Source organism: Esox lucius, chromosome 17 (assembly GCF_011004845.1).
Source record: "Esox lucius isolate fEsoLuc1 chromosome 17, fEsoLuc1.pri, whole genome shotgun sequence".
Lineage (NCBI taxonomy): Eukaryota > Metazoa > Chordata > Actinopteri > Esociformes > Esocidae > Esox > Esox lucius.
The window spans coordinates 13,505,729-13,523,689 of record NC_047585.1 but is presented as its reverse complement, the minus strand read 5'-3'; the positions used below and the strand labels follow the sequence as shown (position 1 = coordinate 13,523,689).

The 17,961-nt window shown below is 45.5% G+C and overlaps 1 protein-coding gene across 5 annotated transcripts in view; it reads right to left on the bottom strand.

The window, feature by feature from the left end:
• cacna2d2a (calcium channel, voltage-dependent, alpha 2/delta subunit 2a) overlaps positions 1-17,961 on the bottom strand; it is a 176,595-nt gene that overhangs the window by 20,595 nt on the left and 138,039 nt on the right. For all 5 annotated transcript variants that reach the window (XM_029114229.2, XM_029114230.2, XM_029114231.2 and 2 more), the window contains 6 exons: positions 16,324-16,374; positions 15,799-15,898; positions 13,118-13,279; positions 11,843-11,953; positions 11,215-11,293; positions 8,188-8,237 (listed from right to left, as the gene is read on the bottom strand). In XM_029114229.2, the coding sequence (XP_028970062.2) occupies positions 8,188-8,237; positions 11,215-11,293; positions 11,843-11,953; positions 13,118-13,279; positions 15,799-15,898; positions 16,324-16,374 (553 nt within the window). The remainder of the gene's footprint in view (positions 1-8,187; positions 8,238-11,214; positions 11,294-11,842; positions 11,954-13,117; positions 13,280-15,798; positions 15,899-16,323; positions 16,375-17,961) is intronic.

Genomic DNA, 17,961 nt, shown 5'->3' with positions numbered 1-17,961 from the left:
CAAACACACATGTCAAAGCAGCGACCAACACATCCACACAGCAACACATCCACACAGCAACACATCCACACAGCAACACATCCACACAGCAACACATCCACACAGCAACACATCCACACAGCAACACAACCACACAGCAACACAACCACACAGCAACACAACCACACAGCAACACATCCACACAGCAACACATCTACACCGCAACACAGCCACACAGCAACACATCCACACCGCAACACATCCACACAGCAACACATCCACACAGCAACACATCCACACAGCAACACAACCACACAGCACCTATCGGTTTATAGTCTTACTCCGGGGGTTGTTAACAGTGAGCTGTAAGAGCATGTCAACCTTATTCATTGTAAAACTACAAGACCCTGACAAGTGTTCTCCTCGTCGGAAAAGCCAACAGTAGAACAGTCCCGGCCCCGAGGAGCAGTAAAGCCTGCGGTCCTTCATTCAGGGCTGTTATTCATCATTATGAAGCAGCTATTAAAAACATATTAGGAGTGGCAGCGGAACGTGGCACAAACAAGGCAATCTCCTACTGGCTCCGTGTCCACGACAGAGGAGGGAAAAAACACCTGTCTGTGTATCAAGAAAAGGGTGAAGGGTTAAGTCACAAGTGATTTGTCACATTTGTCATGTTCTCCTTTCCATAAGTTTGTTTTATAACTATGACCTGTGTGTTTTTTTTAATTTTCTTATTGTTCTATAGGATGCCGTTTCCGGGACGCAAAGTCAATGAACAGTGTGTGATGCCGTGACACGGCTCGCATGGCTTGAATCGGAGATGGAAACGTTTGGGACCTCAGTATGTTGATTCCATCTGTGAGTGGTACCTACAGTATTGGTCCATCTTGGTCCTGTTCAAAATAAACACAAGGAAACACTGCCGACTGTTTCACCAACTCCGTCATGTGACAATAAGAGGTGAGGATCATAGAGAAATTCCATACATTTTTATCCATCTATCTATCTATCAATCAGTAAAGCAGATTAGAGAAGTTCCATGTGAAATAGGTCTTATTTATGCCCAGTTAATTATGCCACCTTTAAACGGAATAATATCACAGCATAACTCGACCATAAGGGTCTGATACTGACCAGCTGCGTGGCCCGGTGTGAACAGTGTTGTTCTAGTGTTAGGCCTTTGACCGTTTGTTATTACTGGGCTGAAAACTGAGGGGCTGACAGGCGTAACCTATTCTATTATTAGCTGGCTAAAACTCTGGCGAAATGCGCCACAGGGAGATCTTTCATCAGGACGGTGACAGGTAGACCTTTTCATGGGATGTGGGGGACATTTTCCACCTGACTAGAACAATCCAGCAAATAGCAAAGTCAGAAGTAGAAGAAAGGCTGAGGAGGTCCGATGAAACCAGAGCCCCTGTGCATGTACTGTAAAGAGTAGAGACCATGAGCCAGGGTCCAAGCCAATGATTCTGTTGGTAATGACTTACCATGATCAATCAATCAATCAAATGTATTTATAAAGCCCTTTTTACAACAGCAGTTGTCACAAAGTGCTTTACAGAGACACCCGGCCTTAAACCCCAAAGAGCAAACAACAGTAGTGTTGGATTTCAGTGGCTAAAAAAAGGCCGAATTTTAGGAAGAAACCTAGAGAGGACCCAGGCTCAGAGGGGTGACCAGTCCTCTTCTGGCTGTGCCGGGTGAGATATTAAGAGTCCAATTAGAATAATAAATACATTTCATAAATAAAGTTAATGTATTCATTACAACTAAAGTGAAGACACACTTCACTTGATAAGCTTTGCTTTTTTGTTAACTTTGCAACTGTATCAAAGAGAAATTTTGGATTGTTTTTGTTCACCTCAATCAGGTTGGAGAAATAAGCTGATCGAGCAGACGTGAGTGATTTTCGGTATTGTAGTGTACTGTCTATCCAGGCTAGTCTAAATACTTCCAACTTGGTGGAGCGCCACTTTCGCTCCAATTTTCTGGAGGCTTGCTTAAGTGCTCTAGTATTGTCGGTGTACCAAGGAGCAAGTTTCTTATTGCGTATTTCTTTAGTTTTTAGTGGTGCAGTACCGACCGTGATCCCGACCGTAAGTCAGACCAATCAACTAATAAACTGTCAATCAACCTGTCTGTCCTTACACTGTCAAATAGATCATGCAATAGCATTACTCTTGACTATATAATACTACATTTACTGTTTATCGTATACAGTGGAATGCTATGCAACAGTATGTTCACATATCCATTGTATAGTACTAACTATGTGATTTTGTCGTATGCTGTATACACTAGATCAGGGGTACTAGGACCCCAGGGGGTACTTGGTCTCTCCACAGGGGGTACTTGAAAACATTCATGACACCATAGCCTTACTAGTAAAATTAACATGAGGGGTTAATTCAGGGGTACTCCTCAGGGGTACTCCTAAATTCTCATGTAAATGAACAAGAAACCAGGCAAGCCTAGTTCAGCCGGCCCGCAGTAAAAAGCGTTAATCATTGTTGCCCTCCCGAGATTCGAAACCAGGTCACCCACATGAAAAGCTGTTTCTTTAAACACTATGCCACAAGTTTTCCTCCACCACAAATAGCACCTATGAACTGTATTGCTTTTGCCACTGGCAGTTTTAACAGCTTATTAGCCATTTGTGAATGACATTGATAAGAGACTACAGTGTCAATATAAGTGACGATAACAGACTTTTTCGTCAAGTGAAAAAACAAGAGAATCGTGTGGTCAGCAAAGTATTTGTCTATCCTGATCAAATCCTGTCATAATTAGAAAATCCACCAGAATTATTTGCAATATAACAGTAAACAGTTTCATTTTAGGCTTCTTATAACTTAGCTACTGAAGGTTGTAGCCAGCCAAGTTTTTGTCTATCCTGAGGCATAATATGTTTCGACAGTGACGGGAGGTGAACACAAGACCTGTTGTGCTGTAGTCCGTGTCTCTAACCATTGCGCTATTTAACAAAGGGTAGTCAGACAGTCAGTCAGGCCGGCACTCACTCACTCACTCACACACGCACACACACACACACACACACACACACAAACACACTCAGTCAGGAAGGGACATTCGCTCTTCTAGGCCAGCTCTGCTTACGCGGTCTGGCAAAAAGGTTGGGAACCACTGCAAAATACAATGCATTGATTAATAAGTATATTCCTTGGCCATTTTCCTTCATCTTTTGCCCCATGCTGTACCTGGCAAGAGTGAAGCAACCACACGCTACGAGCACGCATTTTGTTGTGTTGTTAACACATTATCAAAAGAGGATATTTGAACCAAGCCGTTCAGGCACCTGCCTTATTTCTTGGTAAACCCTCAACTTAAGTCTGCTGTGTTTGGTCAGATGCTGGAGTAAGTTCTGTGTCCATGACTTAAGAGAAGAGATAGGAACCGGAAAGAAGAGCTCCACCCTCTCTCTTTGAAAATGATGAGCAAGCCTATGGGCCAAGATTTCCCCACCCTATCCCAATTCCAAAGATGCTAACACCTTCGAAATTCAGATTTGTCCAAAGCGCCGGAACTAATGCGGCTTGTTATCTCACGCATCCCATTGTATCGTGACAGATCTTCAGTACCAATATGTTTACGTAGCCAGTCCACGAGAGATTACCTCAAGAAGTAAGCCCAAACAAGATAAGAAAAGATCACAAAAAAGATAATACAACAAAAGATCCTAGAATCAAACACTAGTGTTAGTGTGTATATTATATTAAGTGGGCGGTTTGATGCTGATTGGCTGAAAGCTGTGGTATATAAGACTGTATACCACAGGGATACTGCTGTTCTATTTGTGTTTGTAACCAGTGTATATTAGCAATACAGTGCCTCTGGTGTTTGTGGTTTATCACCAATATACCACGGCTTAGGGCTGTATCTGTACATCACACCCCCTCCAGCATTAAAGGGGCACTGTGTAGAATCCTGTCTTGTTTACAAGACTGAATTCATACAATAATATGACTCTTCTTCATCTTCCCTTTTCTCGAATGAGACCCGAATAGTATTAGTTAGTCCAGGGTGGTTTATGGTTGGGGGAAAGTATGAGTATGAGGGGGTGTATTTTTGTCATATTTTTCGTTTCATAATTCACCAAATGTTTTCAATGGGTGACAGGGCCTGGACTGCAGGCAGGCCATTTTAGCACCCAGACTCTTTTACTAAGGAGCAATGCTGTTGTAATGCATGCAGAATGTGGTTTAGCATTGTCTTGCTGAAATAACCAAGACTTTCCCTGGAAAAAGACATTTGTCTGGATGGCAGCATATGTTGCTCCAAAACCTGTATATATTGTTCAGCATTAATGGTGTCTTCACAGATGTGCAAGTCTCCCATGCCATGTGCACTAATGCACCTCTATAAAATCACGGATGCTGGCATTTTAACTGGGCGCTAATAACAAGCCGGATGGTCCCTATCCTTTTTAGCTCGGAAGTCCATGATTCCCAAAAATAATTTCAGATTTTGATTTGTCAGACCACAGGACAGTTTTCCACTTCACCTCAGTCCATCTTAAATTAATTTGGCTTGAGAGAAAGTAGTGGCATTTCTGAATGTTGTTTATATCTTTCTTCTTTGCATGACAGAGTTTTAACTTGCATTTGTGGATGCAGCGACAAACTGTGTTCACAGACAATGGTTTTCGGAAGTGTTCCTGAGCCCATCCAGTGATTTCCACTACAGAATTGGGTCTGTTTTTAATGCTGCCTGAGGGCCCGAAGATCACAGCCATCCAATATTGGTTTTTGGCCCTATCCCTTGGGTACAGAGATTTCTCTGGATTCTTTGAATATTTGAATGATATTATGTACTGTAGATGATGAGAACCCCAAACTCAAAAGTTTGCATACCCTTGGAGAATTGCTAATATTGTCAAGAAAACATTAGTGGGATTCACATTCAACTGTAGATCATAACAGAATGGCACAATCATAAAACAAAACATGGCAACAAAGGAAAAAAAATGAACTGACCCCTGTTCAAATGTCTCCATACCCTTAATTCTTCATACTGTGTGCTGCCCCCTTCAGCATCAATGACAGCGAGCAGTCTTTTGTAATAGTTTTCTATGAGCCCCGAATTCTTGCAGGTGATATAGCTGCCCATGAGTCTTGGTTGTCTTGCATGAAACGCACGTTTGAGATCTCCCCATTGTGGCTCGATGATATTAAGGTCAGGAGACGGTGATGGCCACTCCAGAACCTTCACCTTTTCTGCTGTAACCTCTGGAGGGTCAACTTGGCCTTGTGCTTAGGGTCATTGTTGTGCTGGAAAGTCCAAGAGCGTCCCATGCGCGGGTTTCGTGCAGAAAAATGCACATTTTCTGCCAGTATTTTCTTATAACATGCTGCATTCATCTTGCCATCAATTCTCACAAGATTCCCCATGCTTTTAGAGCTCACACAACCCAAAACATCAGTGAGCCACCACCATGCTTCACAGTGGGGATGGTATTCTGTTCTCTATAGGCCTTGTTGACCCCTCTCCAAATATAGCACTTATGGTTGTGACCATGTAGCACATTTTTGTTCAAGTATCGTCATATTGTGCTCCTTGAAACAACCTCACCTTTTTCCACAGCAGCCTTTATTCTTCCTGAGGTTACCTGTGGGTTTTTCTTTGTATCCTGAACAATTCTTCTGGCAGTTTTGGCTGAAATCTTTCTTGGTCTACCTGACCTTGGTTTGGTATCAAGAGATCCCAGAATTTTCCACTTCTTAATAAGTGATTGAACTGGCTGGCATTTGAAAGGCTTTGGATATCTTTTTATATCCTTTACCATCTTTATAAAGTTCCATTACCTTGTTGCTCAGTAACTATTCTGCTCAGTGCATCCATGTTACAGCTAACAAACTCACTGACAATTTCTACACAGACACTAATTGCAATTTAAAAAGCCACAGGTGTGGGAAATTCACATTTAATAGCCACACAGTCTTTCACAGAGTGGTGAACCCCACCCCATCTTTACTTCTGAAAGACTCATCCTCTCTGGGATTCTCTTTTTATACCCAATCTTGTTACTGAGCTGTTGCCACTTAACCTAATTAGTTGAGATGTTCCACCAGGTTTTTAGTATTACACAACTTTTCCAGTCTTTTGTTGCCCCTGTCCCAGCTTTTATAAAACATGTTTTCTGGCATCAAATTCAAAGCAGCACATGTTTTTCAAGAAAGAATACAATTTTTCCGTTTCAACATTTGATATGTTGTCTTTGTACTATCTTCTATTGACTATTGGGTTTAAATGATTTGCACAGCACTGCATTCAGTTTTTCTATACGTCCCAAATCTTTTGGAAATGGGGTTATATATTATAGTAATACTTCTACAGTGCTATACTATAGTCTTTTGGTCCCTTGTTGTATCTCACCTGGGGCACACATTACTTAGGAGTGAAATGGGTTCAGAGCCGAAGTGTCTAACAACTCAACACACACTTAATGGTATTGGGAGCTGAATATGTATCCGTCATAAATCAACACTGTGGTCTTTAATGCACAGGATGCTCTGACAACCATACAGTGTGTTACCATGTGATGTTGCATGATGGGGGATAATAATGTACACAGCGAATCCCAGGTGTTTCTAAAGCTCCTAGACCAGTGCTGTCACACACCTGCTGTAGGAAACCTATTAGAATAAGTGGCAGTTCTCGCAATATAATTATGGCAGAGTTAATGGAACAGCTGACAGTCTATTCACAGGACCCTGGTGGCTCAGTGAACCCCCCCCTCCCCCGCCCTGCCCCCGGTGTGCTTCCTACAGCTGGAATTAGGTGATCCCAAGGGGCTGCGGGACCGTGCAGTGCCTGGATGTAGAGGGTGGTGTGGGGAGGGGTGTTGGGCTGGAGGTGCCTGGATGTAGAGGGTGGTGTGGGGAGGGGTGTTGGGCTGGAGGTGCCTGGATGTAGAGGGTGGTGTGGGGAGGGGTGTTGGGCTGGAGGTGCCTGGATGTAGAGGGTGGTGTGGGGAGGGGTGTTGGGCTGGAGGTGCCTGGATGTAGCGGGTGGTGTGGGGAGGGGTGTTGGGCTGGAGGTGCCTGGATGTAGAGGGTGGTGTGGGGAGGGGTGTTGGGCTGGAGGTGTCTGGATGTAGAGGGTGGTGTGGGGAGGGGTGTTGGGCTGGAGGTGCCTGGATGTAGAGGGTGGTGTGGGGAGGGGTGTTGGGCTGGAGGTGCCTGGATGTAGAGGGTGGTGTGGAGAGGGGTGTTGGGCTGGAGGTGCCTGGATGTAGAGGGTGGTGTGGGGAGGGGTGTTGGGCTGGAGGTGCCTGGATGTAGAGGGTGGTGTGGGGAGGGGTGTTGGGCTGGAGGTGCCTGGATGTAGAGGGTGGTGTGGGGAGGGGTGTTGGGCTGGAGGTGTCTGGATGTAGAGGGTGGTGTGGGGAGGGGTGTTGGGCTGGAGGTGCCTGGATGTAGAGGGTGGTGTGGGGAGGGGTGTTGGGCTGGAGGTGCCTGGATGTAGAGGGTGGTGTGGGGAGGGGTGTTGGGCTGGAGGTGCCTGGTTGTAGAGGGTGGTGTGGGGAGGGGTGTTGGGCTGGAGGTGCCTGGATGTAGAGGGTGGTGTGGGGAGGGGTGTTGGGCTGGAGGTGCCTGGATGTAGAGGGTGGTGTGGAGAGGGGTGTTGGGCTGGAGGTGCCTGGATGTAGAGGGTGGTGTGGAGAGGGGTGTTGGGCTGGAGGTGCCTGGGTGTAGAGGGTGGTGTGGAGAGGGGTGTTGGGCTGGAGGTGCCTGGATGTAGAGGGTGGTGTGGGAAGGGGTGTGAGGCCGGAGGTGCTTGAATGTAGAGGCTGGCGTGGGGAGGGGGGTGGGGCCGGAGGTGTCTGTATGTCTGTGCAGTCGGGACTAGGTGGATTAGATAGAACAGGTCTGAAAGCCCCCCCCCCCCCCCCCCCCCCGCAACTCAGTGAGCTGCCTCAGACCAGCTAGGCAACTGGGAGACCTGCTTTTTCAGTAAATCTCTGTTACTCCTTTGCACTTGTCTTTCCAAATCATGCTCTTCTTTTCAGGACATACAGAAATACATTAACGGTAGTAAAGTGTGATGAACTCCAAAGGAAAAAAAAACATACCCCTTAAAAAAATATTATGTCATCAGGACACACAATTCTGCGTATTTGCGCATACCTATAGACACACACACACACACACACACACACACACACACTGGAGGAGATCTCACCTGTGTGTTTATCCGAATTGCTCCAATGGATGGAATCTCGTAGTAGAAGCCTGAAGATAGGAAAATAAGAGAATCTGTTCAGCGGCTGTACAGTGATAACCAACAGGGTGATTACCAAAAACAGTGGCAACCAACCTCAATGATAACCAACATCAGTGAAAACCAAACTCAGTGACAACCAAACTCAGTGACAACCAACCTCAGAGATAACCAAACAGTGTTAACCAACCTGTATGTAGAGTTAACCAACCAAGGTCATAACCAACATTAGTAATTACCAACCACAGTCATAACCAACCTCAGTGTTTATAAACCAAAATGATAACCAACCTCTGTGTTAAACAATGAAAGTCATAACCAACCTCAGTGATTACCAAACAGTGTTAACCAACCTCAGTGTTAATCAGACAATGATAACCAAACTCAGTGTTGACTTCCCTCAGTAATAATCAACCTCAGGGATAGAAAACTTCAATGATAATCAATCTCAGGGATAAACAACATCAGTGTTAATCGCCACAGTGATAACCAACTTCAGTGACAACCAACCCTAAGTGTTAACCAACCTCAGTGCTAACCAACTCAGTGGTAAGCAACCTCAGTGCTAACCAACCTCAGTGATAACTGCTCTATTGGACTTAATAACCATAGGGGAAATAACACAACAATCTAGCCAAGTGTAATCATCTCAAGCAAATCAGAGCCTATCAAGTAATCATTTCAATGTGATTCCTTTGCAGAATACTGATTGCTCTCTACAGGGAAATAGCCCATTACATGTATAGGTAATTATCTAATTTGCTGTCCTGTAGATAGATGTGTGCGTATGCGCATGTGCGCGCATGTGTACTGTGCGATTTATTGGGATCAGGGTTTATGCCGAAGACTAGGGTCACTGGTCATTGACCTTAGATCACCTGGTGGCTGTAAATTGCAGGATATACATGTAATGTGTCTGAGAGTGTTATTGAGGATATTCCTGCTGCGCCTCAGGCCTCGTTTAGACAGAATATGTCTCATATGCGCTGCAGCGGAATCAACACTCGTTCAAACTAGGTTACAGAGCTACTGGTTGGTCACATGCATTGGAATTCACCAACTTCAGAAACAGGAAGCAGGAGGTACATCAACCACCAAAGAAGATACTGATGTTTAGCTTTAGCTAAGTGTTCACAGGATAGCAACAAGCACACTTTGACAGAGAATTCATTTTCACTGAACAGTACAACATCAACATGGACTGCAGATTGTATTCATAGTCCACCTAGGGCCAGTTAAGAAAAGAAAACATTCAATATTTGAGAAGAACATTGTCAGCGGTATTCTGGCTATAGTTTTGGCTGAACATTTTGGCATTATAAACAGTGTGCAAGGTAGATCCGCAAACATTTATCATGACAACCGACAACATGACAGAAGTACAGGAAGCTAAAACACCTTCCATCTGACTACATCTGCTGCAACCCATTTCCATGCAGCATGTCTGGCATTAACATCACAGTAAACATCTGCACTTGTGTCTCGTAACAGATAGAACAGAAACTCTCCGCCTGCTTATTTCATGGATTGCAGTGATTGCGTAAAATGTACCGTACATCAACGTAATGGTGCAATCTGTTTGCACAAGGTCCTCGTGCTAAGAGTGGCAGAGCAGGCGTGCTGATTAGGGATGGAGAAAAGAACGGCTCCTCTCTGTCTCTCTGGGGCAGTTAGTGCCACCCCCTGACTTATTAAACCACAGCGTGTTTACACAAAATCTTGCCAAACAGAGACAGCATCCTGACAATGTTAGGAGGCAAGAGTGACTGTCATTTCTTTCACGAAGACACGCGATCACAAGTGCCTGCACGCTTCCTGCAACTAGTCTGTTCAGAATAGGAACGCTCCCAAAGTCCTTTGTGTTTTCTTTTTTTTTTTGGGGGGGGGGGGGGCGCAGTGAGAATGCAGCCACAGGGCAGGGAGCGAACGAAGGCAGTGGCAAATGAAATGGATGTGGAAACGAACGAAGGCAGTGGCAAATGAAACAGATGTGGAAATGAACGAAGGCAGTGGCAAATGAAACGGATGTGGAAATGAACGAAGGCAGTGGCAAATGAAAAGGATGGTGAAACGAACGAAGGCAGTGGCAAATGAAACGTATGTGGAAACGAACGAAGGCAGTGGCAAATGAAACGGATGTGGAAACGAACGAAGGCAGTGGCAAATGAAACAGATGTGGAAACGAACAAACATGCACCCAAGGTCTGCGGGTCTTCAGCCGCGAGAGAGAGGACCGTAATGAGTCAGAAGGGAGTCGAGATTCGGCTTCAGAAGGGACCTCAGGCCGAGCAAACGGTACGACCCGTCGAGTGGGAGTTGGGCGTGTAATGTATTTGCGAAGGGAGGATCCACACGCGTGTAAGTCTGTGTTCCGGGTGAGGGGTTCTGACGGGGTGTCGGTGTCTGTTTGTGTGCGATACCAAAGAAGAGCCATATGCACTAGTATATGGAAAAGGACAGCTCCACAGAGAGCATCAATAACCATTGTCTTAGGTCGGCCATTGCTTTGGTGCATTGCTAATGATTAGCGTGAGTGGCACGTGGGCACAGAGGAGTAATCCTGGACTTCTCCCCATGCTCCCCTGCCTTACTGCAAGATGGCAGCCATCGTTATCACCGCAGCCAGACTCCGCCCGATAATTAATTACAACTTGTAGGAAGGCAGGCACTTCTGAAGCACTCTGAAGGCTCCACTGAAAATGAACAAACCAGCCTTCTATAGGTGGGACTGGAGGAGGAGAACGCTCAGCACGACAAAGAAACCATCTGACCAGAGAGGGAAGGAGGGAGAGAGAGAGGGAGAGAAAGTCTCCAGGAAAAAGTAAACAGAAAAAGGGAAAAATAAAGAACCAAAAACCAAAAAACCTAAACATTCTTCATCCGTTTACAGTTCAGTCAGGACTTGCACGGCCATGAGGGCCGAGGGTCAGGAAGGACAAGATCATCTCCCATGTCTTTGGGGTCCATGGGTACACCCTTTCCACTCACCTTTATTGGCGCAGGCAATCCACTGCAGAGGTGTGACATCATAGTTATGCTGCCCTACCGAAAAGGTAAATACTCGAATCTGAGGGGAAAAGACAGACTGAGTAGAAACAACATTCTTCTCACGTAGAAGGCATAGCGGTCCACCATTTGCGTGTGCAACCGAAAAAATTGTTAGGGGGGGGGGCAGAGAGAAAGACAGCGGGTGAGTGAGGGAGGGCATGTGCTGGCTGTAATTTCATGGTCTCAGATGATAAAGTGGCTAATTAGTCAGCAGGTCAGAGCTGTTAACACCAGCAGCAACAAGACAAGAGACAGAAACAAAGAGATGATAGGGAGGGACAGGAACAGAATGGCAGAGAGATAAAGAGACAGAGAAACAATGTGGATTAAAATCTAGAAAAAGACACCGGATCTACTATGTCCAAGGATGGACGTGTTGTATCTAGCTGCATCATCTAGCTGTTGACATATATAATCTGATAAAGACTAAATATTTATTAAAGACGAAGAAGAGATTGGGAGAGGTGTGAACGCTGGTCCAACAGCTCATGGACTACTGATTCATTGGAAGGCAAGGGGTGATGAATAGGTCATTGTCTTTTGGGGTGGGGGGTGGGAGGTGACTCACAGTTTTGTTGGGCCAGTTGTACTTCTCAAAGATGTCCTGAGCACGATCCTCCCCCCCATCGGTAAACATCATTATCATCTTATTGCAGCCCGCCCTGGGGGCTCCGGTGTCCTGCCCAACCGGCAGAGAGGAGGGTCACCGGGGAGGGAGGGGCAAGCGACGCAGAGACGGACACAAAGAGAAAGAGACAGTGATTAGTGTGGGGGGGGGGGAGGGCCCGTCCAGGAATGGTGGAGCAGATCAGACATGAAGACACGGTGAAGCATCGCCTCTCCTTCCAGGAAATCACACCGGCAGCTCGGTTCGTCACAGGTCAGAGGAGCGCTTGAGCGAAGGACAAGTCTGTCTTCCAGTTCGCCTTCGAACAACTTTTGGCACTATCTGGTAGCTGCGAGCGTGGCACACAATGTGTCCACCTATCTGGGCTTGAAGCGGACCTATCTCTGTGCGCAGGGTGATATATCCGGCGGACGAACGCGTACCACGCTGAGACGTTTGTTCTTAGCATTCCGCGGCGATATGGATTGGCTTCTAGGCGTAGCCCCCACTCTCCCTCCCCTCCTCTCCTCCCTCCCCCGGTCTGTCTGCCTGACAGCTGCCATTGATATGCGGCCCGGCGGCGTGTCACTCTGACAAGATTCTAATAAAGATAAATAATATTGCCACAATTATACATTTTTATTGTGCTTCTGCCACCAATCACGGGGAACGCGCGACAGACACTGATTAAAAGGCACTTTTATTTCTCAATCTGCTGGGGGCGGGTTGGGGGGGGGTCGGAGGGTGGGCAGGCCGGGTTCGGGCTAGGCTGAGCGGTAGGCTCCGTGCCTCCCGGGCCACCAGAGGAATATCAAGTGTCTGCGGCTGACGCTCTCTGGGCTTCTGTCATCAATCACCCCATCAGAGCCCATTAGTGTGGCAGCCTCCGAAAAAATACCGGGGCACACGGAGCCGAGTTGAAGCAGCGCCCGTGCAGCCGGGCCGACGGGGAGGAGCGGCACGCGGAGGGGAACGACCGACACCTGGCCGTACCGAACGGGTGCCAACATTTCACTGCCGCGCCGTTTCCTAATAAGGCAGACTGAACGGCCTCCCTTGTGGGCTCCTTTCAGACGAGGCGAAATCCTCACATCGTACACCCAGACATCGGGAAGAGCAGCTTCACCGTCCACACTTATTCGGATGGCTCGTGCCGTTTCGCAGAGGACCTAAGCTAACTGAACATCCTGACATGCACCCCACAGCGCCTGACTAACCGACGGCTGGCGCGCTTACATTGAGCAGCTGTTCGAAGGCGAACTGGAAGCCAGACTTGTAGTCGGTTGTTCCTTTGGCGTGCATGTTCATGATGGACTCCTTGAAGATGTTCTTGTTTCTCTTGTTGGCCTGGACCAAGGTCTTAAAGCAGGGGACCACCGCCTCGGCCTTCTCGCTAAACTGTGAGAGAAAGAGAAGACGGACGGTAATGAGGAGCTGTCCATTTAACTTGCCTGGTTTTGACCACGCTGCTCAGCTGCTGGCATTGAGTGAGTGCCGCTCCATCTGTAGTGCTTGTGTGTGTGTGAGAGAGACAGGACAAGGAATGGAAATTTGCAGCTGTGGGCAGCTCTGTGGCACTTTGGCAATAAACATTGATAATTTCATCGTTCCACATAAAGAACAGGTGCACCTGGATTTCCAACGCAAACCAAGAACAATCACCCACCCACGATAATATCAATTCAGCCAAGATCTCATCTCCTTGGCAAAATTACAATTAGTCCTGGACTTGTGTGACCGCATGTGTGTGTGTGTGACCGCATGTGTGTGTGTGTGTGTGTGTGTGTGTGTGTGTGTGTGTGTTTGTGTGTGTGCGCTTGTGTGTGCGTGCGTGTGCATGCATGCACATGTGTGTGTGTGGGTGTGTGTGTGGGTGGGTGGGTGTGTGGGTGTGTGTGTGTGTGTGGGTGTGTGTGTGGGTGGGTGTGTGGGTGGGTGTGTGTGTGGGTGTGTGTGTGTGTGGGTATGTCTGCGCCAAACAGAAATAAATAGTGTGTCTGCGTATGATTAGCATCGAACAGCGATGTCTGTAATGTCACATTTTTAATGGCCTTTCTTGTTGAAGGTCAACTTTAAAATCCGTTGACATTTTCAAGACAGAATGATAGCATAACGTAGGTGAAATATTTGGCCGCACGAAAAGCAGAGATATATTCCTGCTTGTATAGTTTGATGTTTGTTTATTAACGGCAAAAATTAACTAAACTATAGCAGAACAATTATCTAAACGATAACAGTCAGATTGACAGAAAAATCACCATGTCACAGACTATGATATAAAAATTGCAAATGTATGTAATCAAATGCATCACTTCTGTTATAAAGGTAATTACAGTTTGTTGCATCAAAGGTTGAAATATAAACAGTTGTAATATTTGCATCTGCAATTAGTATTTTTTTTTATAATAAAGGGAATATTCAGAATATTTGGATGAAATTGCACAGGATTTGAATAACCACTGTATGAACACCATTACTGTAGGTGAATTATATAAGCAGACCAACAGACACACACAAACACCAGCATAATAGGAGCATGTTATATTTGAATCTGATATTTGATATCATGGATATGAGTCTAGTTAACCTATACGATATCTCTGATGATTTTGACTAAACATGGGTGAATGATGCATCTGGCATTTACTAAATTACACTGATTGGCCCCAGGTGATTAACGGACTCGTTAGTCACCTGCGACATCTCAACTGACAAAAGGCGGAACTGCACCATTCGTGGAGGGTGGGGGAAATGTTTACTGTGGCCTTTTTTACAGACTTGATTTACCCTTTTTCAATTTTGCAATCCACGTCACAATTCACATTTCCTGTTGCTGCAGCGTTATTTTCCTACTGTCACCAAATGTCTGGAATTAAGCTACGTCATCTGTACTTCAGACCTCTTCTTTTTTTATATTGGTGGAAATCAGCCTCGTTCCCACCCAGATTACCATGCTCATTTCAGCCTCTTAGAGCTGGGATTTACACTGACTAAAAGCACTGGATTATTGAGGATTACCCACCCAAGTCTCCCAACAGGGCTACCCAAGCAGTGTGTGTGTGTGTGTGTGTGTGTGTCTTGGGTATGTGCATGCATGCATTCGTAGGCAGTGAATGAGAATGCATCATTCACCTAATTAAAACCCTGGAATGCACAGAGTCAGTGGAGGACAGATAGACTGGCTTAATCACACTGAGACTAAGAGGTTGCAACACCGAAGGATTAGATCATCCCCATGAGGCTAAGAGGTTTTTACAGCACAACGATGCCATTACCACTGACTACGTGATCGAGACCTGGGTGAAAGTTTCTTCGCGACTTACAAACCAACATTGTGCTTATGTCGCGTTGACAGCCATGTTAAGGTCATTTGATATTGATGAGTGACATATCTTTTGTGTGTAATTGAGTGCAAGTGAATAGTATTGGAGTATTTAACCAGGTAAGCCAGTTGAGCATCAGTTCTTATTTCAATGACTTCCTTGGAAAAAACAAATCAGAGGACAATCCATAGAATCACATAATAAACAATATGTACACTGAAAATAAACATACAAATCTAATCGGTTGGGGAGAACTAAAATGAATAACAGGCAAAAGAAGTGTGTATTTAAGGAGTTTCTACTGGAATAACAGACGTTAATGAAACTTACCTAAAAGGGTCTGGTGTAGTTTATGCAGCTAACTACAGTGCAAAGTTCACGTCACACATGTTTAAAGGACTGCCAAAGAGGGGATGGTGGTGTGGTTAAGTTATATCTAATATAATAAGGAACTTTCATTGGCAATCCTGAAAACTATGTGGCCATAGTCCAGGATTGTCAGGACGGTCATTTTGGTTGTGTGGCATGATGTAGTCACCGCAAGCCGTACGACAGAACCAGAGCCATCGTAGCCTTCTGAGCCCGGACACTCACCCTGGCCACATTCACGTAGTCGTCGTCAGACAGCGTATCCAGCATCTTCACCACCGAGTTCTTCATCAGCTTCAGAGTGAGTCCGCTGACACTGCCGCTCCTACAGATGGAAACACCACGACACAGAACACAGGCCGACGGTTACCGTTGAGCCGTACGCTCTAATCTAAACGGCACCCATCTTGACACCCCTCCAGACAGAGACAAACCCTTGGCTGGTGAAGATGAAGATGCATATGTTGACATACAAACAAGCGTCACAATCCTCCCGTGTCCCAAACACAGTGGCTTTCAGCGTGCATTCAAAACACTAATCTTGGCATTGTACCTCCGTAACACGCGTATAATAGCGAGAGGTCTGTGGAGATAAAAATAATCGAGATTCTCCTTTTATCAGACACGTAGATACCCAGTGAACCAATAGGTGGCACAAGAGATCTTCCCTGCTGCCGCCCATGGGCTGAAAGAGAACTAGAGGAAGAAGGAAGGAGTGCTGGAGGAAAGACGAAACGTCTAGATACTCACACATCCACAATGATGACCATGTCCTTGGGAGATGACGCTCCCTGGATGTACCTGTTCAAAAAGGGAAGAAGGCTTTAACAAATTGTCTTAGTCTTCATTGTGCCTTAATGAACTGCAAGATTCAATGTGAATCCTAGGTTACAATAAGCTGGGCTATGTTCATATGTAACGACCAGGTCAGAGTAAGTGCTGAAATGCAGTGTAAGCTTGAAAGAGCTGTGTCTAAATGGATTGGAAGCTTTGTTGGGACTGGTTGAGGGAAGCTTGAATGGGGTCTCGTTTTAGCTCAGGTTAATGCAGGTAAAGTGTGCTTGGAGTAACACTTTGGTGAGCAACCTGGACCTCTATATCTCTCGTCTGAATATCCTGAATGCTGTGTTTTTGTGTAAACTGTTCTAATGTATTTTTTGTCTCTGGGAAAAAAATATTTCGGCCATGTCTACCAGGTTGAGCTGGAAGACAGGCACTGTTGGTTCAGAGCTAAGCATCTTGGTCAGTTATATCTAACCCTGTTTCCAAAAAAGTTGGGACTCTGCGTAAAATGCGAATAAAAACAGAATGCACTGATGTGCAAATCATTTATCCCTATATTTAACTGAAAATAGTACAAAGACAACACATCAAATGTGGAAACTGAGAAATTGTATTGTTTCTGGAGAAATACATGCCCATTTTTAATGATGCCAGCAACAGTGTTGGGGCAGGTGCATGTTTACCAGTGTGTTGCATCATCACTTCTTTTAACAATACACCTCAGTTCCCAAAGTAAGCGTTTGGGAACTGAGGAGACCAGTTGATGTAGTTTTCAAAGTGGAATATATTCCCATTCTTGCTCGATATAGGATTTCAGCTGCTCAACAGCTCTGGGTCGCCTTTGTGATATTTTACTTTTCATAATGCAACATATGTTTTCAATAGGAGACATGTCTGGTCTGCAGGCAGGCCAGTTTAGCGCCCGGACTCTTACAACGGAGCCATGCTGTCGTAATACGGGCAGAATGTGTTTTGGCATTGTCTTGCTAAAAGCAAGGCCTTTCCTGAAAAAGACGTTGTCTGGATGGCAGCATATGCTGCTCCAAAACCTGTATATATTGTTAAGCATTAATGGTGCCTTCACAGATGTGCAAGTCACCCATGTCATGTGCACTAATGCACTAATACAATCACAGATGCTAGCTTTTGAACTGTGTGCTGATAACAAGCCGGATGGTTCCTCTCCTCTTTAGTCCAGAGGACTCGGCATCCATGATTCTCAAAAATAATTTCAGACTGTAGTTCATCAGACCACAGGACAGTTTTCCACTTTGCCTCAGTCCATCTTAAATGAGCTCAGGCCCAGAGCAGACTGCAATAGTTCTAGATCTTGTTTATATGGTTTCTTCTTTGCACAGTTGAGTTTTATCTTTTATTTGTGGATGCAGCGACAAACAGTGTTCACAGACAGTGGTTTTCAGAAGTTCTTGTGCCCATGCAGTGATGTCCACTACAGAATCGTGTCTGTTTTTTATACAGTGCCGCCTGAGGCCACAAAGGTCACGGCCATCCAATATTGGTTTTTGGCCCAGATTCTCTGAATATGTTAATGATATTATGTACTGTAGATGATGATAACCACAAACTCTTTGCAATTTTATGTTG